The 23,153-nt window shown below is 43.2% G+C and overlaps 1 protein-coding gene and 1 pseudogene across 2 annotated transcripts in view; both read left to right on the forward strand.

Annotated features, from left to right (window-relative positions):
- Positions 1-23,153, forward strand: part of Dgkd (diacylglycerol kinase delta) — a 93,441-nt gene that overhangs the window by 12,388 nt on the left and 57,900 nt on the right. For both annotated transcript variants that reach the window (XM_028784652.1, XM_028784651.1), the window contains exons 2-3: positions 19,226-19,336; positions 20,713-20,793. In XM_028784652.1, coding sequence (XP_028640485.1) covers positions 19,226-19,336; positions 20,713-20,793 — 192 coding nt within the window. The remainder of the gene's footprint in view (positions 1-19,225; positions 19,337-20,712; positions 20,794-23,153) is intronic.
- The window catches only part of LOC114636576, a 10,311-nt pseudogene continuing 7,870 nt past the window's right edge, over positions 20,713-23,153 (forward strand).

Genomic DNA, 23,153 nt, shown 5'->3' on the forward strand with positions numbered 1-23,153 from the left:
CTCTCTCTCTCTCTCTCTCTCTCTCTCTCTCTCTCTCTCTCTCTCTCTCTCTCTGTATGTGTATTGTATGTACTGTACTGATTTCACCTTCACAATCATGTGAAGATACTGGGGCACCTGGCCCCAGTCACACAGCTGGAAAGCAACAGAACAACTGACTGAGCGAGCCAGAGCAGGTGTAGCCTAGTGCAGCCTGCTGTGCAGGTGACTGAGGAAGGCTGGAACGGGACAGTGCTTTGTGCTGTTGGGGAACAGGAAGGCAAAGTTAATACAGAGTGTATTTTAGCTGTGTGAAAGACAGCATTCAGAGGGAAAATGAGATGGTACTCCTGGGGGGGGGGGAGAGAATTTGAAGTATTGTTAGTTTATGTAAACTGTTTTCCTGCATTTTTCTGCATGTGTTATTTTATCCTAGAGAAAAAGGGTGCTGTCCTTTAGTGAGGGTCTGGGTGATGAGTGGAGAGTGGGGCCTGATAGTGAGTGTATGTCTGTAGAGGGTGTTATATTCTCCATGTGGGAGATGGAGAGAGACCTATATTTATCCTCTTCTCTGGAACATTCTAAAACACAACCAGACCTGGTAGATTAAAGCACACTGAATCCAAGTGTAACAGGGAACCCACCAGAGATATCACTCAGATGCAGTTTATAGCCAATTGAAAGTCTTTATTCTAGCTGTCTAAAATTACATCAGGACTCAAGGGTAGTAGTGTTCAGAGTAAGGGGTTTTTAAAGGCAAAAGCACATCCTGGTATTTCACTTAGCAGCTGCAGGGGGAGGTTTGCACAAGCAGGCAATTTAATAGAACCTAAAATAAGCTGTTAGGGCCATCTTGACCGTTCCTAGAGTAGAGTTGAATAATTTTCCTCAGGGCTCAGTTAAATCTAAAGTGGCCTCAGCAAGAGGAATACAAGATGGAGGAACCTTTACTGTTTTGCCCTGTCACATTCCCTACTAGTTCTATAGTCATGAATCAAATCGTCAACTTGTCCTAAGGACCAGTATCTTAACTGAGTTTATTCTCTGTTTGATGGAGTTGACCATGCAGTTGAGATGCAGGATCTCATCATTAGCCTGATCAGAATAAGACTCAGTGGTGTAGCTAATGACAGTACTGACAGTAAGGTGGTCAGTCATGGGGACCAGGTAAACAGACTGATACCAATTATCCGATCTATGTCTCCTTTTTTCCTTCCTTTGAATTTCTCTCTGACCATGTTTCCCCTAATTACCCATGATTGATTGGCATAGAAATAGAAAGTTTCACCTAAGGCCATGCAAAGTCCTCCTTGTTTTATAAAAAGGGGTCAGGACTGCAGGACTACCCCCATAAGGGAGTCAACTTGACGTTCCAGCCTGGAAATAGAATTTCCCAAATGTCTTAGGTCTGAGTCTATCTGGGATCTGAGTTCTCTAAAGATTTGATTCCTAGCAACCACCACTGAGGTGCCTATGGCAGTTACACTGGCTTTTTCTGCCCCTCCTAGAATCTGGATCAGAATTTGAGCACAACTGAGGTGCCTATGGCAGTTACACTGACAATTTCTGCCCCAACTAGAATCTGGATCAGAATTTGAGCACATTTGACCATTGTTTACACTGAGTCAAGGCCTATATGATCTCTCTCCACTTTTGCATTATAGGCTATACCTGGGAGATAACATAGACCAGTATATGTAGAGTGGGGGTGTGACTTTGCAGTGAGTTGGAGGAGGCTCATTTAATCAAACTGTTAGTACAAGCAAACCAGATAATTTGGGGACATGATGAGGTACTTGTCCTTGGCAGGATGACTCACCATTGGCAGAGCATACATAAAATTGCAGTCCCTGAAAGCCTTTTTCTTGCCGGCCTTCTCTACAAACTGACCATGACTCTCCCCATGACCCATATTGTACCACCCCTGGAAGGGACATAAGAGAGCAGAAGTCTACCTGAAACATAGGGTCTCCATCCCTGGTTTTTCTGAGTTCCCATGTTCTGGTTTAGGGCTAATGGGGATAGTAAACTCTTGTCAGTCTTATCTTTAAGTGGTCCAAGGTTCAACTGACAGTCCATCTGTCTTCAGTGGCTTTTTTTTTTTTATCTCCCAAGGAATGATACCAGCTACTTTGACAACAATTGGAGTGGTGAGGATTAACTGGGTAGGGTCCTTTTCTGACAATTCTGAGGTCTAGGCTGGGATCCTCTTTATCCAAATCAACTGGCTAGGACTGGTGATGGGATTTGGAGATAGGAGATAGCAGGAGTCTTAGGGTTGGCATTGTTGTGAAGAGAAACCATGACCAAGGCAACTCTTATAAAGGACAACATTTAATTGGGGCTGGCTTACAAGTTCAGAGTTTCAGTCCATTATCATCACAGGAGGAAGCACAGTAGCACCCAGGCAGGCTGGAGGAGCTGGGGGTTCTGCATCTTCATCCAAAGGAAGCCAGGAGCAGACTATCCTCAGGCAGCTAGGAGGAAGGTCTCAAAGCCCACAGTGATACCTCCAACAATGCCATTCCTCTTAATAGTGCCACTTCTTGGGACCAAGCACTTTCAAATCACCAAGTAGGATTCCCTTCACAGTTTGATCAATGGCTTGGTGAGCTTCCTACAGATCCTGCAAGGACTTGAAAAGGGAATGATTTAGACATTTCTCTTTGGGGAATATCTTGGAATGTGGGAGTACTATGGTCTTCCAAACATGATTTCAAAAGGAATAAGTCACTCCTGATAAGGAGCACATCAGGCTCTGAGCAGGGCAAGGGGGAGGAGGTTGACCCCCCCTTTTTTTTCCTCCAGTTTTCAGGATCAATTTGGTCAGAGTCTCCTTAAGAGTTCTATTCATCTTTTCTACCTGATCTGAGCTCACACACAGTGCAATTTCCAATTAATATTTAGTACCTTTTTCAGAATTTGAGACACTTTGGCCATGAAGGCTGGGACATTTTGGACCAGAAGGTAGGGCCAGTCCAAACTTTGGAATTTTTTCTAAAGAAGTTTCTTAGTAACAATTGATGTTAAGCTTTCATTGATCCTGAGAAGCTATCTACAAACACTAGAAAATATTTATAGCACAAAATAGTACGCCTGTTTTCAGCAAAGTCCAATGCCCAATTTTCACATGACCATTTCTTTGAGCCTAGATCCCTTGAGGGGTATTCCTTCCCACTTTTGGGTTTATCTGAGCCACAGGTGGCACATCTAAAAAGTGGTGTTTTAATCCAAATTTGGGACATAATACCTGAGTCTGAGGAGTTCAGCAGTTTTCACAGCTCCTAGGTAGGTGGCTTGGTGGAGATCCATTTGCCTTCCCAGACTCATGAGGAGAATGGGTCTGCTGTCTAGTAGCATCCACCGTCCAAGTTATCCTGTGTGGTCAGTTCTTGTTTTTGCTCAGACAATTTCACCTGGGGTCTATTTCAGGTGCTTTTTGGCAGGGCTACTAAGACTTGTAGAGGCTCCACTGGCTCTAGAGCTACTTCTTGGGTGGCCAAGTCAGCCACTTTTTTGCCTCTGGCTTCTGGGGAATCCCCATTTTAGTGTCTTTTGCAATGAACAACAGCCATCCTCTTGGGTAAGTAGATACCTTCCAATAGAGCTAAGATTTTTTTTTCTATTTTTGATTTTTTTTTCTCCCTGCTGAGGTTCACAGGTCCTCTTTTCTTATATAGAGCCCCATGGACATAGGCTATTGTGAAAGCGTATACTCTATTATGTATGGTGATAGTATAAGTGTTACAGCTCTGAAGGGAAAGGTATCCTGCAATCAGGAGCCAAAGAATACCACAAAGTCATACTGTACAACAGATCTCACACAAGAGATTTATTGGGATGGGAAAATTCAAGAGGGTGGCTGCCTCTGCCAGTGAGAAGCAGCAGAGAACTGGACAGAATGCTGGATTTATATAGGGTTTCTAGGGGATGTGGCCTGGGATTGGAGGGATTATGTGGCCTGATCTTGAGGCAACACTGACTGGCTACTCATGAGTCTCAAAGGGTCAGGCGTAACTGTCAGAAGTAGCCTAGATGTGGAGCCTGGCAGCTGTAGGTCTCCAGGTGTGGGGCTTACAAAGGAAGTCTCTGCCCAGGCAGGGAATTGCCAACAGATAGCCTGGTCTTTCCTCCAGTGGAGTGCTTGAGTCAAAGCTAAAGGCTCAGCTCACTGAACGGAGGGTTCCCCTGCTTAAAGAGTTATGTCTGATCTTGTCTTGGACAAAACTGTTCCCATCTGTAAACAATACCTGGTCTGGTGTCACCAAATGGTCGTCAGTTAGATCAGGTCTGACAAACTGGATCATGTCACTCACTTCAAGATAGTCATTTAGGGGATCTGCAGGGTCATCATTTAGCAGGCGACTGGCAGGGTTAAGGGCTGATGCCTTGTGGAACCAAATGTGGGGTTGATTGAGAAGTGGGGATTGGTATTGGGTCACCTGGGTGTTAGATATCCATTTCTCAGATCCTTAAGAGGTCCGAAACAAAGTGTGGGACTGTCAGGAACTATTAGTGCTGTAAAGTTCATTTGTCAGTTTCTTTTGCCAGTATACTCAGCCATCTGCCTGTGACCAGGTCAAGACTCTTGGACAAATATGTCACAGTTCTTTTCCAGACACCCAGGATTTGTGTAAGGACCCCTTAGACAATGCCTCTCACTTCATCCATGTACAAGTGAAATGGCTTAGAAATGCTTGGGAAGGCCAAGGTCAGGGCAGACACCAGGGGAGTTTTCAAGTCTTCAAAGGCTCTCTGCTCAGTGTTGGTTCATTCCAAAATCCGTATATCTTGATGCTCTCATAGAGGGATTTGGCTATTTCAGAAAATCCCATTATCCATAGCTGGCAGTATCCAACTGCTCCCAGAAAATCTCATACTTTTTTTTTTTTTTTTTAAGCAGAGATTTGCAAGGTGACTGAAATATGGTCATGGGAAATTATCCACTTACCTTTCTCTAGGTTGTAGTTTAGGAATGTGAGCTGAGGGATACACAGCTGAGTGTTTTTGGCTCACACACTGTCCCCAAGAGCTCGGAGGGTTTCTAAAAGACCTTCTTGCCTACATTTCTCCTCAGTAGTTGACGCTGAGAGGAGCTCTTCTACATAGCTCTGTCTGGGGTGTCTGGGGACAAATGTAAGTGTTTTTGTTAGGATGGAAGGGTATCCTGGAACTTGGAAGCCCAGGTAAGGAAGGGGCTGCCATCACTTTAACAGCTTTTGTGGCTCAGCTGGGGATACTCTCCCCTGGGAGCTGCAATGCCTCTGCTGAGGAGCTTTCTCTCAGAGCTGTGTGGTTCCTGAGCTCCCATGTTTTAGGATGCCTTCCATTGGGACACTGACCTACCTCAGAGCTATAAGGTTCCTGAGCTCCTGTGTTTCAGGATGCCTTTCTACTGGGATGCATTCTCCCCTCAGAGTTGTGTAGTTCCTGGGCTTCTGAGTCCCAGGATGCTTTTCCAACTGAGCAGAAACCACTTAAAATTAGACCAGGGGAGTCTGGTAATGTCTCCAGACACACAGATCCCAGACATAGGATCTAAGGTCATTTCCAACTTTCTCTCTTGTGTCCTAACCAGATGGTACCCGCTACAGACCAATTTACCTCTGAAAGTGTTCAGACCAGATGACCTTTGACTTACCTTTTTTTTTTAAAATATATATCTTTTGGGTGGTAGCTTGCTGTCTCTGGAGTACTTGGTGGTGATCAGTCAGGATTTTTCTGGAGCCATGGAACATTTCAGGTTGCCCTCTAGGATCCCTTGTAGAGATCTTGCTGGAGCCTCCAAAATAGAGGAGCCCAGGAGATATGACCACTCAGACACGGTTTATAGCCAAGTGAAGTCTTCATTCCAGATGGCTGGGTCGACACTCACATACTTGGGACCCACATTTTTAGAGTAAGTGCTGAGTTTTTAGAGTAAGGGCTTTTTAAAGGTAAAACCACATCCTGATATCTTAGTAGCTACAGAAGGAGGTTTTACTCAAGCAAGCAGTTTAACAGAAGCTAAGCTAAGTGGTTAACTGGAAGGGGAAGTTTGTATAAGCAGGCAGTTTAACAGAAGCTTAAGTTAGCTAGAACATTTTGATCTTAAGTTCATAGATCAGAATTAGATGCTCTTTGTTTAAATCTTTAAATTCTGTGTTGGAAATTAATCTAAATTTATCTGAGAGTTGAAGGTCTTGATATAAATAGGATCTATTTTAGCTGGACAGTAAAAGCCATTTGATGTATGAACGCTGTCAGTTTCTCCTAGATAGATTATGTCCCTTAGTGTCTGAAGGAACTCAAGTAGTATATGGAGAAATAAAACAGAAAGGGGACTTAATCAAGTATTGTTTTTTGGGAAGCAGGTTTTTAAGTAATTATTGTATTGCATAATCTTTCCTGTGTACTGCACACGCTTGAAAGAAGGCTGGAAGGATGTTATCTGAGAATATGAGCAGTGGCTGGACCCTGGGTGTGGCAACTAAATTAGAAGCAACTTTCCCCATACAAAAAGGTAGCTGAAAGATAGGCTGTTTCGCTTGGTGCTTTATTTCCAGCTGGGGCCTGTAGCTGAGTGAGAGCCCCCCCCCCCCCTTTGAAACACGAGGGAGATTCACAGGGGCCCTGAAAGGCGTTTTTTTTTTTTTTTTTTTTTTTTTTTTTAGGGGTGCGTGGGTGTTTTGAGACAGGGTTTCTCTGTGTAACCCTGGCTGTCCTGGAACTCACTCTATAGACCAGGTTGACCTCAATCTCATGCCTCCTGAGTGTGTGCTACTGGTGCTCAGCAAAAAGCAGTTAAGAGTTGGGTGTGCTGTGCTTTAGAGGAGTGGTGAAGGACTACTAACTTAGTGTTCATGCTTCAGGACTCTTGACTTCTGACTTTCAAAGGCTCCCTATTTCTCTGGTCTTGAACATACCTTATGAAAAATTCTAAACAGATGAAAAAGTTGAAAGAGCTGAGTTTACCATAGCACAGGGTGTCTTGGTTTATCTTCAGTCCACACCTTTTCTGAGTATTTCAAAACTGACTCTGTGGTACTTTGTGCTTTATGAAGTACCCCTTTGACCCAGTGTAGCTTTCTTAACCGTCAGAAGACTTGTCCCATCTCTTCCATCATGGTGTTCCCAGTAGTGCTTGGCATGTTGAGTGCTCAATAAATATTTGCTGAAATTTAGCAGCTTCATTCCATAGCTTCATACTCTGTGGACTCCAAGTGAATTTTTCCACTGTGCCTGACCCACAGTATCATGTGTCTTAGGATATCCCTCCAGCTGCTTGTGGTCCAGGTTTATCACTTGATGTGTGGTACAGCTGAGCTGTGTCTCTTATATGTATATTCTTCTCCAGGAATAGAAGTAGGATGATAGTTCTTTTTCCCCCCTGAACTTATGAAAGCCAAAGTAATAAAAATAACTCTACCCACTACATACTCCTATGCTGTCTCCACACCTTTGCAGCGGAAGCATGGAGAGGACAGACTGAGGTGAGTCCCATAGCTCTTCCTTCTCTGTAGATGTCGGTGTTTCCCTTGGACCTCAGTTTCTTCCTTAGCAGTTTCACAGGGTGGCAAGGCTGACATGAAAACTTTTTGGCTTCTTGTGGGCACTTCACAGGTACTGTGTTGTTCACCCTTTTTTTCCACCAAGTAGAAATGTTTGCTGTGGCTTCCTTGAGAGGTCCTCTGAATAGACTGAATAGATGCTCTGTGAACACATGTGGACTTAGCCAGTTGAGTGAGAAATCAAGGCCAGTTTTCTCTAGTGTTGCTACTGAAGGGGACCCCCTGAGAATCCTTTGTACACAGACACCTGGCATTGTCCCAGTTTCTACCCTTCCCTCCTGTCTCCAGGTTATCAACTATATTATTTTATATTTGTGTTTATTTCTTTTTTTTTTGGTTTTTCGAGCCAGGGTTTCTCTGTGTAGTTCTGGCTGTCCTGGAACTCACTCTGTAGACCAGGCTGGCCTCGAACTCAGAAGTCCCCCTGTCTCTGCTTCCCAAGTGCTGGGATTAAAGGCGTGCGCCACCACCGCCCAGCTGTTTATATCTTCTTGAGAATTTAAAACTGTTTATTTCTGTTCACCTGCAATGTCCCTCATGCCTTCCTACTGCATAGGGAGCTGTTCACCTTTCTTTCTCTTCACTGCCCTCAGGACCTTATTGCAGCCTGTTAGATTAGAGAGCTTCTTCACTCTGGGGCTGTTTTATGGCTCAGTTCTCAGTCTAGCACAGTTGATCTAGCCCTTACCTCTTACAGACAGACTTTTCAGTTTTTCTGGCTGTAGCCCATGGCAGCAGTTACAGAGTCCCACCCTTCTTTTCTGTTACTCAGAGACTGTGTTTGTTCCTAGATTACTGGGGTAGGCTTACCATTTTGCTGAATGGAAAAGAAGTGAGTGGTCTTTCTGGGTGTTGCTATGTACAGTTCTAGTCCCACAGTCTAGCTCACAATATTCCTATTACTTTTTTTTGTTGTTTTTTTTTCCTTTTTTTTTGGTCAATTTGATGGCAAAAATATAATTTTAATTAAGCTTTGCTTGTGTGTGTGTGTATGTGTGTGTTTAAAGGCCATTTACATTTCATTTTCTGTGAAATGTTTGTTCATATTCTTACCTGTTTTCCTATTAGCCTTTTTGTTTGTTGTTTTATTTGTGAGATAGGATATCATTATGTAGCCCAAGATGGTCTCGAACATATGATCTTTAGTACTGGAATTATAGAGTGCACCACCATGCCTGGCTTTCCTAGTCTTGGTGTTCAGAGGCTCTTTATAGATAAGGAATGTTAGTCCTTGATGGGTTGGTGAAACAGTTCCTGAGGCCATAGGGTGACCAAGATGGATAGAATCATCAGGAGTTGATATGGTGAGGGAGATAGCCTTAGGGTGGAGGTCTGAATACGTGAAGACAGAATAGCCCTTGTCTGTTCTACGAGGGTGGGTATTCTGGAAAGGATTCCTTCAGAGATAGTGGCATTTACCTCTAGTCTGAAGTGCAATAGTTTTCAGCTGGTAGAAAGAAGAACTGAAGATTCATAGTCCTCTTTAAAGAATTGGGGTGGAGGGTTGTCGTTGTGAAGGGCTAGAGAGGAAAGACTTATGGGGAAAAGCATATCCATGTTAGACCTCCCTTTGAAGCCTGGTGGGCCTGTGACTGAGTGTAGGCTCTCAGATGTAAAGGTTATTGGGACCTCTGGGGAGCTTTAAACACTGCCCCTCTTAGGTCCCTTAACTACTTGATTTTGATTTCTCAGGCAGGGTGAGCTGGGGAGGGATGAGGCTAGTGTTTCTCAGAGCCTGCCTACCAGGTAGTTCTATTGGTGTTTGTAGTTGAGAGGCACTGGGTGAGGGAATATGGCAAGCAGGAGAGATGGATAGAGCCTGAAGAAGACTGACTCCCTCCCTCCCTCCCTCCCTCCCCCCCTCCCTCCCTCCCCCCCTCCCTCCCGCTGTCCTTCCCTCCCTCCCTCTGTCCTTCCCTCCCTCCCTCTGTCCTTCCCTCTCTCCCTCTGTCCTTCCCTCCCTCCCTCCCTCTCTCAGTCCCTCCCTCCCTCCCTCCCTCCCTCCCTTCCTCCCTCCCTCCTTCCTGCCTTCCTTCTTTTTTTGGGGGGTGGGGACAGGGTTTTAGCCCTGGCTGTCCCAAAGCTTGCTCTGTAGACCAGGCTGGCCTTAAACTCACAGAGCTCCCGCCTGCCTTTGCCTCCTAAGTGCTGGTATTTAGATGTGAGCCACCACTGTACTCAGTAGAAGTATGATTCTTTTTCTTTTTTAATTATGTATTTACATCCCAAATGCTGCCCCCCTCTCAATCCCTCCTTCCAGGGTTCCTTCTCCATCCTCTTCCCTTTTGCCTCTGAGAGGGTGGCCCCCTCCATGGGTATCCCCTACCCTGGTGCATCAAATCTACAGGATTAGGTAAGAAGTCTGATTCTTAACTTCCTTTTTTTATTTTATTATTTTAATTAATTAATTAATTAATTTTAAAAATGTTAATCAAAAGCTTTATAAGTTTGGTAATGCTCAATAACAAGATGCCCATACAATCAGAAGTGCAACCCAATACCCAACATAGATATACCAACTATCTTTGACTGGCGGAGACACGCGAACATCTGCCTCCATGTTTCTTCCTCCCCCTCCTTTCCCCCTCTCTCTTTCTCTCTCTTGTCTCCTAGCTCCTCCTCCTCCTCCTCTCCTTACTCCTCCTTTTCCTCTCCTTACTCCGCCCACCACAGCTCCTTCTACATATCACCCTTCTTGTTAAGATAAAACTTTTCTCTCAAAATACAATTAGAGCATAACTATACCAATTTGTATAAGTAAGATACAAGATAGACCTAATACCCAGTCCATCATTTTGCTGACTAACCAGACCTCTGTCATCTCTCCTAACTAAAAGACTTAGTTCTGAACCTGGCTTTTTTCTTGGCTTTAGAATGAATGTCAGCTGAAAACCATCCTCTCAAGTCTTTTCTCTCAAAGTAAATAGCTGGGATTGGCTATGAGACTATAAGTCTTCAACCCCGTCAGAAATCCAGAATGACTGAATTAACTGAAATTATGGGAAGCACTAAGCATAGATAGCTTCTAAAACTTAGCCAATTTATAGAGAACGCTGAACACCTGGACAGTCCCTATACTACAAAATGTTGGAGCATCCGATCTTCAGCCTTCTGGCCCAGGATCATTTGACAGACCTAGTGATGCAGAATTATTAAGGGCTGATTACTCTGTCTTGGCAGATATAATCAGTCAACTATTCCTCAAGTGTGTCCTTTTCTGGACAGTAATTTGTCTGTAGATGAAAAGAGGCAACTCTTGCCTAGTGGCTATCTCACCACAACTGGAGTAACTCCAAAGATGCTCAATTTCTTCTTAAAATCCAAGACAGGAAGTTGTCAGGAGCAGATAGGTCTCTAATCAAAATGAACCTTAATGCAGAAATGTTTGTAATGTCAATTCTGTGGCCTTCTGACGTTTTGAAAACCAACTATCCATGTAAGGCAATCTGGGTTGTTGTCTGTTAACTCCTCTCAGCTATTTCTAAATAAAATATAGAAAACAACCCAACAATAAACTCAGAGCCATGAATTTGCTATAGGTCCTTAACTCACAGGCTAACCATCTCAAATCAGTTAAAAAAGTTAAATAAGGACTGGGTCTAAGCCTTGTATTCCTAAATGTGTTATATAGGCACAATGCCTATGAGAGTAACAATATTAATCTCCCTTCTATATCAATAAGAAACTTGTACCAATGAAAACCTTAAATTTGAAATCAAAGTAAATTTTGCACCATTTAAGAAATTATGACCTCAGCCTAATAACAATTATACAGATTTCCACCAATATGTTATGGCTATGCAATAAATCCTAGCTATTCCTCCCTGTTCCACTACTTTTCCTAGAAAGACAGCCCAATATTAACCACCTCAGTCCTCAACCACAGGGAATAGGGGCGCCAACTCTTCATTAACCTCTTCAAGCTGATTATGGGCGTTGAGATATTAGAAAAGGGGTTGGGGGAAGAGTAAATTAATAAGCCTCTGATGTCTGTGTCTTTACTACATTCAGCTGAGATTCCAGGACATCAGAGGTCCAAGCAGGTCTGCTCAGCTTGCTTGATGAGTAGATACACCAAGGCTGTGTATTCTGCAATATACAATTCTCAAAAGCAAATTTTAGTATCAAGATTTTTTTTTTTGTTTGAATTCTGGAATCTAGTCTTCTGGTGGCCTGTCTCTATCATATCTAATCCATATAATTTTGGGAGTTTCTATGAGGGTGTGCTCCCACCATCTTCCCATTCCCACCTCCCTGCTCTTGAATTCCTCAACACTAGGGAATCCAAACTATAGGGTACCAAGGCCCTCCACTTCCACTGATGCCTGACAAGGCCACCCTCAACTACCTATACAGGTGGAGCCATAAGTCCCTCCCTTTGTGTTCTTGGGCTGGAGGTTTTAGAATGGCTACTCCAGCTTGTTTCTTAGGACTATTTGCTTGAAAAATTGTTTTCCAGCCTTTTACTCTAAGGTAGTGTCTGTCTTTGTCACTGAGGTGGGTTTCCTGTATGCAGCAAAATGCTAGGTCCTGTTTGTGTATCCAGTCTGTTAGCCTATGTCTTTTTATTGGGGAATTGAGTCCATTGGTGTTAAGAGATATTAAGGAACAGTGATTGTTGCTTCCTGTTATTTTTTTTTTTTTTATTAGGAGGTGGAATTATTTTTGTGTGGCTATCTTCTTTTGGATTTGTTGGAAGAGGATTACTTTCTTGCTCTGTCTAGGGTATAATTTCCTTCCTTGTATTGGAGCTTTCCCGTTAATATCCTTTGTAATGCCAGGTTTGTAGAAAGATACTGTGTAAATTTGGTTTTGCAATGGAATATCTTAGTTTCTCAATCTATGGTAATTGAGAGTTATGCTAATTCTTTTTCTTTTTTAATTATGTATTTATATCCCAAATGTTGCCCTCTCTCAGGGTTTCTCCTTCATCCTCTTCCATTTTGCCTCTGAGAGGGTGGCCCCCTCTGTGGGTATCCCCAACCCTGGTGCATCAAGTCTGCAGGATTAGGTAAGAAGGCTGATTCTTTTTTTTTTTTTATTATTTTTTTTTAATTTAAAAATTCCAAGCTTATTTATTTTTGTGGTACTAGGAATTAAAGCCTTTTCTTTTCTTTTTTTTTTTTTTTTTTTTTTTTTTAATAATTTATTTATTTTTGAACATGAAATGCTTTTTTATAGCATGTTTCACAAGGGGAGGGGGTAAGAGGGGCCAGATGGTGGAAAAGTACAAAATCTTCTTGGCCTGTGCCTTGAAACATGTCATGGTCTATACGGTACACTGCCTTGAATTATGATCTACCTGCTGTTCTTCAGAAGATATGGTACACTGCTTGAGTTATGGTCTCCCTGCTATTCTTAAGATGATATGGTACACTGCTTTGAGTCTATCTGCAGTTGCTAAGCAGGATCTTGCAGTTGCCAAGCTTCAGAGGACATTGTGCAGGTGGGGAAAGGTAGGGGGTGAGGGTAAGGGCGAGGGTCCTGGCTTCTGGCATCTCCCCCTTCTCTGTTTAGTTAGAGAAGGCATCTTATGATCAATCCCAACTATGTGAATTTTGAATTTGGATGTCTAATTATGGGGGGGTCTTAGACAAGTTCACAACCCCAAAACACTGATGTGAGACGAGTCACATCGATGGTCCCCTGCCTCCCCCCTACGGTCGACCGCTAGACTTCCACGCCCTCCAGAAGGGTTCCTGGTATGCCTGGCTTTGCCCCCGTCTCTCTCGATAGAGAGCTTGGCCTCTTGATCACCACAACAAAAATTGGCTTTTTCCTAAACCAAGGCCGCCCTTGATATGGCCGCTAACATTGGGGAGCCTTCCTTTATGACAATATTACACCCCAAACTGACAAATGGTTGGTAAATTGAACATTTACAAGGGACTAGGATGGCTGTGAGTTAGCCCAATGACGGGATTATTGTAGGTCCACTTCCCAGGGGCCCACCCAAAGCAGCCGAAAAGGAGTGCGTGGTGCTGGGAGTGGGTGCAGCCTACATGGCCTAAGACAGGGCCCTCACCCTCCTTTCACCCACATCGGAGTCCCTTGACGTTGCCCATCGTCGACAGCCTAAAGAAGGCTGATTCTTAACTTCTTATAAGTAGGCCCGCATCAGAACTGCTTGTTCAGGTAGGCTGGGAGAGAGCAGTGAATTACATTCTGACCTGGTGCCTGGGAGGTCAATTCAGGTGCTCTGGAGCACTCTTTGATCTTGTTTTTTTTGTGCATAGTATTGGAGAGGGAACTTGTTTTTTTTGTGCATAGTATTGGAGAGGGAACCCTGGGGCCTCTCCCTTGGTAAGCAATTGCTTTTTCACTGAACTCTATCCCCTCACACTTGGAGAGAAACCGAGAGAAAATGTAATTTAAGCTGGACATGGGTACACACCTGGAATCCTAGTATTTAGGAGGCAGAAGCAGCAGGATTTGGAGTTCACGTCCACAGCTTCAGTTGTGTAGTGATTTGAGACTAGTCTGAGTTTTATGAACTCATACCAAAAACAAGACCAGAAAGGAGGGCGGGGCAGGGGGAGGTGAGAGGGAGAGGGAGAGGGAGGATTGGTTGAGAGTAATCAGAATTTAAGCTTTAAGTGTGGAACTTATTCTGGAAGAGGAACAGAACCATTGGTACATGATAGCCACTTAGAAATGAGGGTATTTTTACTTAAAAAAAAAAAACCAAAACATTATTACTCGTGTGTGTGTGTGTGTGTGTGTGTGTGTGTGTGTGTGTGTGTGTGTGTTATGAAGGTTGGGGATGTTCCACAGAACACATGTAGTGGTCTGAGGACAACTTGTGGGAGTCAGTTCTCTTCTTCTTCCTTGTTAGTCCTAGAGATTGAACTCAGGTTGTCAGGCTTGGGAGCAAGTGCCTTTATCTGCTGAGCTATCTGTCTCACTGGCTCTGATACTTCTTTTAGCTTTGATGCTGTTTGAGTCTAGACACAGGAAATACAGGACTAAGAGTGAGTGACATGGCGTAGGTCAGCAAAGAGAGTGGCTTGAGATGAAGTCTATTCCAAGTGTTGTGGCTTGGATCTTCTTGACACCAGCATTCAGTACTGGGTAGAATGGACAGTGACCTTTATTAGACAGAAGTGCACCGGGCTGCTCATTTATATTAGGACATTAGCGTGGCTGCTGTAGCGCTAGGCATTGATTGTGTCTGTACTCAAGTCAGAAACAAGGAAGATGGGGAGTTTTGAAGCTTCTTGTGTTCCCTTATTCCAGAGACAGGCAAGCCATCTCCCTACACCAGCTCTGTGAATTTGACCAGGATGGAGGAAATATCGGTGAGCAGTGATGAAGGCCCCTGTAGCATTCTCATGCCACCGAGATCTTGTTAGCAATGCCAGGAGGTAATCTGCTTGATTGTGCTGGTGGATATTTACTGTGAACACCAGATGAAGGACAGATCCCTGAGCAGCTTGTGGGGATTTGGATGTCACTTCTTTTGGCTCTTTTATGGTTCATTCCTTCCTCACGTGAGTGAGGACAGGAATGAGGCATCTCCCTTCCTCTCACTACAAACTTCTATGGAATAAGGGCCTGAGAATATGGTCACTTATAATATTGGTGCTGTTGGAGAGAAACCAGGGTGTTGGCAAAGATGAAATTGGGTTCTCTTTGATAAGAAAATAAAACTGTTAACACTTTTCCCAAGTTGGTGTTTTGGAAATCTTTAGAAAAAAGAAGTCTGGGGCTGGAGAGATGGCTCAGTGGTTAAGAGCACTGACTGCTCTTCCAAAGATACTGAGTTCAATTCCCAGCAACCACATGGTGGCTCACAACCATCTGTAAATTCTGTCTTCTGGTGTGTGAAGACAGCAACAGTGTATTCACATACATAAAATAAATAAATCTTTTTTAAAAAAAAAAAAGAAAAGAAAAAAGAAGTCTATGTAGGGTTGCTCTTGTCACATTGACAGTATCATATATATGTAGGTCCTGGCTCTGTGGAGTTGATAATTCTCCAGGATGGTGGCTGTGTAGGTGTGCCTTAGTCTACACTCGAGCCATCAGGAGCTCAGTGTAAAATGTTGTATGTGTCCCTACCCGTGCATTTCCTTAGTGTCCCAGTAGATCATGATGAGACCATGTAGGGGTGCATATAGCTCTGAACCATATGGACTTGTTTATGGTGTTGGAGCAGAGGAAGTTGTTACATTGTGGATGTCCATGTTTATGTAGGGGCATGTGTGTGGTTGTGTACAAGGAAGCCAGAAGATAACCTTGAATATTGTGCCTCAGGCATCCCATCTTTTTTGATATAGGGTCTCTCACTAGGACCTGAGCTTCACAGATTAGGCTAATTTGACTGGCCAGGAGCTCTGGGGAATCACCCAGTCTCTATCTTTCCCCAGTGTTTCTATTACAGATGTGAACCACTACTTCAGACTTTTTACATGGGCTGTGTGGTTTGAACTTAGGTCCTTGTATTATGCTTCAGTCACTTTACTGACTGTCATACTGGTCATTCTCTCCAGATCCCCTCATCTTTTCCTTTCTTCCTCTGCTCGACTCATTCATTCATGTATATATGTGTGCATGTGTGTATTTTTCTTTAAATTGTGTGTGTGTGTGTGTGTGTGTGTGTGTGTGGTGCCCCTGGAGGCCAGAGACATCTGATCTCTTAGGCAGTTGTGAGCTGCGTGACGTGGGTACTGGGAACTAAACTCTGGTCCTCTGCAAGAACAGTAACTGCCCTTAACTTCTGAGCCCCCGTTTCATATTTTTAAAGCGAGCTTCTGAGTCTTCTCTCCATGATGTGGGCCATGTGACCTATGTGACAACAGCCAAGCAATGTTATGTCCACTTTGCCACTCCTGTTGGGTTCTGTCTGTACTCTAAGGAACAACTGAGTATCTCAGGCTCATGTACTCCGATCTCCTTAAATATATCTGCAGAGGGACATTGCTCACATGCCTGTACCTTGTGCCCTCATACCCTATTTTATACCTCTTTGCTCTGTGGCCTGAACTGTTGTCTGAGCTATTGCCTGCTCTGTGTCTGTGTTTGAAAAAGAGAGGCAGGAAAGAGACTACATCACATTGCTGGGTCCCTTCCTGTGCCTGTCCCTGACTCTCACTGGCTCTCTGGTGAGGAGGGTCTGCTAGGCAAGCAGTATTTTCTTCCAGTGCCTCTTGCAGGCTTCCATTGCAAAATCCAGCACGTGGTTTCAGGGTGCAATTTTCTTGACCATTTTAAAAGTTAATTGTCTTAGACTGAGTGTTTAAAAATATCCTGTAGCATATCTGTAGTACTCAGAGCACGAATCAGAAGACAAATGCAGTTTCTGAGAAAGCTTCAAAGAAATAACTGGTTTTTATCTTTCTCTATCCTTTTCCGCTGCAAACCCACCAGGGTCTCCTTCTGAGCATGCTTGTTCTATAAATAGAACAGCAGGTCTCTTTGGGCAGCCCAAGCTTGCAGGCTCTGGTCTACTTATTGAAACATATTTTTGTGATTGTGTGTGTTTGTCTGTGTATATGGGTGATGGCGTAGATTCTGTTTTACTTTTGCTTTTTTTCCTCTTTTGTATGAAAAACTAGCAGCAGATACAAAAATACTTTTGTATCTCTTCTTTAATGATAATTTGTAGCTTTTCTGGGTTGGCATATTGGTTTTGTGGCCTTATTTTTATTTTGAAATTTGCACTTAGGAAAAAAATGGAAGCAGTTTCTTCCCCTTCCAAGGTAAGGAAGCTGAATTGGGGTGAGGTGGGATCTCTAAGTGAGACCTTTAATGTCCACAGGAGAGGTTCTCTCTGTGTGCTTCAGGCACTCGTGGATGGTTATATACAGATGTATTTAACAGGAATGCCATCCATGCAAGCTTGGACCTGGAAAGGGTACTCAGAATCAAAACTGGTTATAGCTCCTCTATTCTGCAGATTGGCTTGTGTCCTGGCCTTAGGTCCTTGTTCTGTTGTAGTGCATGCTAGTGACAGTAGCTGGATGTGCTTTTTTCTTGGATTGCGGCATCATGCTATGTTTCCCTTGATATTTTTTTTTTAACTGTCTGGAAAAGAAATAGGGTAAGTGATGCTTTCAGAAGTAAGAGGTGAAGGTAGATACTGTGAGTAACTGTGCTCATCAGCAGTTTAGTCTCAAGAGGACAGCTGCTATAGTACCAGGTAGGACCCACAGAGTACATTCTAGTGAGCCTGTGAGTAGATATGAGCACATGCATCCCACCCAGCCTAGAGGGTACCCAAGGAAGATGACTTGTGTCAGGAGGAGAAGAGGAAATCTCAGGCATCATATAATGGCCTAAGCTCTGCTGGACTGTGGGCCTTGAACCTGTCTCTGTATGTTTAGGGGGTAAAGGACCTGGGGTTTGGTTTAATATTTTTCTGTCTTTCTACCTTTCTTCCCCGAGTTACAGGATGGTGGAAACTTAGTTACACAGTGTGCTATCTTTGTATTTTGGCACATTTGGATGACCCAAGGTTTCTGTGTCTTGTTTACTCTGGTTTTATGGTAGGAAGTTTAAAGTATCCTCAGATGCCAAGTGGTGGTGGTGGTGGTGGTGGTGTATGCTTTTAATCCCAGCACTTGGGAGGCAGAGGCAGCTGATCTTGTGAGTTCCAGGCCAATCTAGTGTACAGAGCAAGTTCCAGGACAGCAAGGACTACACAGAGAAACCCTGTCTTGAAAAACTAAGAAAACCCCTGTCTCAAAAAATTTGAAAAAAATTTTTTTGAATGTCCAGGTGCTTCATACATACACTATTTTAAAAGTTGTTTAAAGGGCAAAGCTGCATAACTGTAGTATAAGGAAAATGCTGAATATGGAGTTGAATTCTTAGTCTTTTGGATTATTTATTATTATTATTTTTTCTTTGAAGTGCTAGGGATGGAACCTAGGGCCTTGAGTGTGCTAGACAAACATTCTATACTGAGCTGTACCAGGCCTGTTACTAGTATTGACTGCATTGGTGACTCTGAGTGGTTCAGGGCATCTGGCCATTCCTTGAGTGTTTGATTTCCAAGTAGAATGTTGGGATCAGTGTTCACTGGGAGCCAAGTACATGGAACCATGATCTGACTTGCTGTTATCTGAGCAGGGGAAGTTCTCTAGGGAGAAGAGAGTATTTCCTGTAGTATAATGGACTTGTTAGTATCATGGGGGTGGGGAAGTGGGGAATAGGAGGGGCAGGGATGAGTGTCAGATGCCTATGCTGACCTAAAAACCATGTACAGAGCTGAGTAGAACACAGACCTAGAGCCACACTGAAACTCAGAGCAGTGGACGTGAACAGTTTTGGCAACAAGATCCTGAGAAATGGCAGAAGGCCAGAGAACACGAAGCCAGGGCCAAGAATAGCTGAAAAATACCAAATGTTGAAGCTGGAGAATGCACTGGTCTTTGTTGTCCCCAGCTGCTGCTTCCTGGAGTCCCTCAAACCTCAGTCTCCCCTTTGCTAATCTGTTGGACATAGTTAGGAAACACCTTGGGTCTCTAAGGCATGGTCTGTTAGAGAAATGGTATGCCCCATGTCTCCCCCTTGGCAGCACAGTGCTTATACGGCCTGTGTTGAGGTCAAGGTCTGTGAGAGAATGAGAACTGTTCTTCTGGTAGGCTACTTGGCCCCTTAGGGGCACATATTGTTCATTTGTCATGACAGGCTGTTTCAGGGCGATGGACACCTCAGAAATGCAAGCTCACAGTGTGCTTCTGTGCTTTCAGACCATCCTCAAAGAGGGCATGCTGACCAAACAGAACAACTCGTTCCAGCGATCCAAGAGGAGGTACTTTAAGCTTCGAGGGCGAACACTCTACTATGCTAAAACTGCAAAGGTGAGGCACCGTTAGAGGACTACCTCAGGAGCCACATTTGGGTGCTCAGTACTCATGCACCGGATAAATGCCTGTGTACCAGTTATTTTTAGCTAGAGTTATTTGTTTATCCATTTGTTTCTTTTGGTCATGTTGGAATTGAACACAGGGCCTTGGATATGGTATTCAGGGTCTACCACTGAACTACAGCCCCATCTCATCTGGCTTGTAATAAATAGTAGGTGTCAGACTTTATTTGTCACTAAACATGCTTTACTTCTCATAAAAATTATTTTTGTTCATTTCCTCCTTCTCTAAAAATGGAAAAATGGTCACAGAACTAACTATATTACAGTTAGTTGTCTTTCAGAAAGATGGGAACTACAGGCTCATGAATCTTTTATTATTGGCTAAGAGCTATTCTGGTCATTGGGCATCGTAGTGTGTGAACAGAAATATGCGGGTCTTTATCTCTAGGTTTCCCAGCAGCTGACCTTGGGTGGTGAGTTCCAGGCTGTGTTAAGACTCAAAGCTGGACTCTTCAGGCAGGTATCAGAGGAGCACCTGGGATGTTGCTGCTCTGAACGTGCTGTCAGTCTTCAAACCCCAAGTGCAGGCTGGCAGGCCTAACATGTCTCAGTGTTGGTGGCAGTTCTAATACTTGGGCATTAAGAAAAGTCTGGAGTGATAAGCATCCCTAGAGAGTTAGTGTGCTGAAATTAGAAATGGAGCAAGGCAACATGTTTAGAGAGGGTTCTGACCACAGCCATGGTTATTTTAGTCCTATTGGCGGGGGTAGGGAGGGTTTTCTTAGTTGTTAGTCTTTCTTTCAGGGATTCCAGATAGAGATATCTTAGAATAGAAGGAACAGTAAAATAAACAGGAGTTAGGGGCTATGGCTTGGGCCTTAGTGGGGAGAGGAGCAGAGGGAGCCCCAAGATGTGGCTGGACTCTCCGGGACTAAACTCCTCATGCGCTGCTCCTTGGCTTTCTTTATGGTGCCGTGGGGTTTGTCTCTTGCCTCTATAGTATTTGTTTTAGTTGGAACTTTTCTCTAAATGTGTTTGCCGGAGAAACCCAAACCAGAGGGATCCTCTGACTCTGGATCTTGACTGGCTGTCTCACATCTAAAAGGGAAACACAAGAAAGGTCAGCATTGTTGAAATGTACCCACTAATGAACTCTAGAGTGAAAGCCACAGACTACCTATGATCCATGCTCTTTGGGAGAGGCAGGCAGATGGTTGCATGAATTTCATATGGTATATTGATCAGATGTTGAGGTTTCAAGGAACCTGGGCTTGTAGGGGTGGGTAGGGAGAATGTGGGTAGCACTGCCAGTGCTTGGATGTGCTTGCCCTGGCTTACCTGAAACCCTCTGTGTGAATCTCTCTCCAGTCGATTATATTTGATGAGGTAGACCTGACTGATGCCAGCGTGGCAGAATCCAGCACCAAAAATGTCAACAACAGTTTCACGGTAAGATTTTAAGTCACACCCTTATCCTTCTCCAAGGTTGCTTTTCTTTCTCATTGGAATGTGGCATGAAGTACTTCAGAGTTTCTCATCCCCTTCCTGATTGGAGTGATTTCTGGTAAATGTTGAATTTCATGCTGAAAGCAGTACTGTGTCTGGAGAATAATCAGAATTTGATAATGTAAGCACAGAGCAAGAAGGTCCAAATGAAATGTTTTTAATGTGTTGCTACTTATATATTAACATTTTTATACAGAGGCTTGCTTCCTTCTTTCTCTTTCTTTCTCTGTCCTTCCCTCTTTTTCTTTCTTTGATTTTTGAGGTAGGGTCACTCTATATAGTTCTGATTTCCCAAGAATTAGCTGTTCCAGGCTGGCATTGAACTCACAGAAAACTGCCTGTCTCTGCTTCCCAAGTACCTGGATTAAAGATGTATAAAGGATTACATTACCACACCTGGGTTATTTTTGTGGTAATTTGGGAAAACCAGAGAAAGCTTATATTAAGACAATTGAAAAGCAACTATAATTCACCCTCTCACAACATAGAATATTAGTATTTTGGTATTCTTCTTTTTGTTTTTTATTTAATGCATTTGAACCCTTTCCTTTCAGAATCTGTAACAGTTATGTAGTGGCTTTTTTTTTTCTCTCCAAAAGTTCTAAGACCTCAGAGGCAGCTAACCACTCACTCTGGTATTATCTTTGTTCAGTCTTTTTCTGTGTCCTTCTTGAAATTAGACTGATAATTTTCTTTTACATGTTTTTTTCTCTTGAAAACTTTTGATGGCTCTTCTCTCACAGTTGATCTAAATGTTCATATTATTTATATAATGTTTTCTTGTAAGACTACAACTTTGGCCTCACAAGCTGATGTTAGCACTATCAGGACTCGATCTAGTGGTAGCACTAGAACCTTTAAGGCATTTATTTCTATTACTAAGCTAGCTCATATACAAAGAAAGTATTTGTCCCATAGTTTCTCAGAGTATTGCTTTATAACTCAGTGAAGCTGCGTATCATCCTCATGTTAAGAGACTGAAGATTTTGGGTAGGTGTTGGTTTGTATCATTTTTGGTGTGGATGAATTGTTGATGCTGGTGTTGGACCCTCTGTATTTTCTGTTGGTGTAATTGCTGCAGGCTTTACCTGTGGAGAGTGTTTGTGCTTTTTCTCCATTAATTTTGTTGTTTATTCACTGACTGGGGAAAGGCATTTAAACTGTGTAGGTCAATGGTTCCCAACCTTTTAAATGTTGCAATCCTTTAATATAGTTCCTCATATTGTGATGACCCTCAACCTTTAAATTACTTTATAACAGTAATTTTGCTACTGTTATGAGTTGTAAGATGTAATGTGCATGCCTGATATGTAGGATATCTGATTTGTGACCTCAAAGGGGTCATGACCTACACTTTGAGAACTGATAATGTAGGTGAACTGTTCTTGGATTTGTGAATTTTTTTCCTTCCTTGAGAGGTTTCCTATAGTTCAGGCTAGCCTGGACTTGATAAGTAGCCAAGACCAACAATAACTGCTGATTCTCCTGCCCCCACCCACCTACCATAGCTGATATTATAGCCATTCACTATTTTGCCTGGCTTGATGTGATTTATTTAGTTTTTGTTTTGTTTTTCAAGACAGGGTTTCTTTGTCTTAGAACTAGTTCTGTAGACCAGGCTGGCCTTGAACTCATGGAGACCCATCTGCCTCTGCCTTTCAAGTGCTGGGATTAAAGGTGTGTGTCGATATGGCTCAGTGATTCATTACTTTTAAATTGTATTTTCTGTAGTACTGGGAATTGACCCAATGGCTTTGTGCATGCTAGGTAAGTGTTCTACCACTCACTGAACTATATCCCAAGACACTTTTAGAGTTGTTGTTTTTTTTTTTTTACAAGTTATTTTTTATTTTATATGTGTGTGTGAGTGCCTATGTATATATATGTGTGCTATGTCTATGCTTAGTGGGTATCAGACCCCTAGAAATTGGAGTTACAGATATTTGTGAATGCCATTGTAGGTACTGGAAATCTGGGTTCTTTGAAGAAGCAAGTGCTCATAACTGCGGAGATATCTTCCCAGTCCTTTTTTGGAGTTTTTAATAGGACCACTTGGTCCCCATTTGGCCTGGGACTTACTATGTAGCCTAGGCTAGTCTTAGTCTCCTGATGCTCCTGCCTCAGCATTTTGGGTGCAGAAATTTTGGGTATTTGACATCATACCTGGTTGTTGTCTTCTTCGTCTTTGTCTTCATTGACAACGACGACGACTACATTGTCCTCTCCTCCTCCTCTTCCTCCTCCTCCTCTTCCTCCTCTTCTTCTTCTAATTCTTCTTCTTCTTCTTCTTCTTCTTCTTCTTC

Source organism: Grammomys surdaster, unplaced genomic scaffold (assembly GCF_004785775.1).
Source record: "Grammomys surdaster isolate TR1022 unplaced genomic scaffold, NIH_TR_1.0 124552, whole genome shotgun sequence".
Classification (NCBI taxonomy): domain Eukaryota; kingdom Metazoa; phylum Chordata; class Mammalia; order Rodentia; family Muridae; genus Grammomys; species Grammomys surdaster.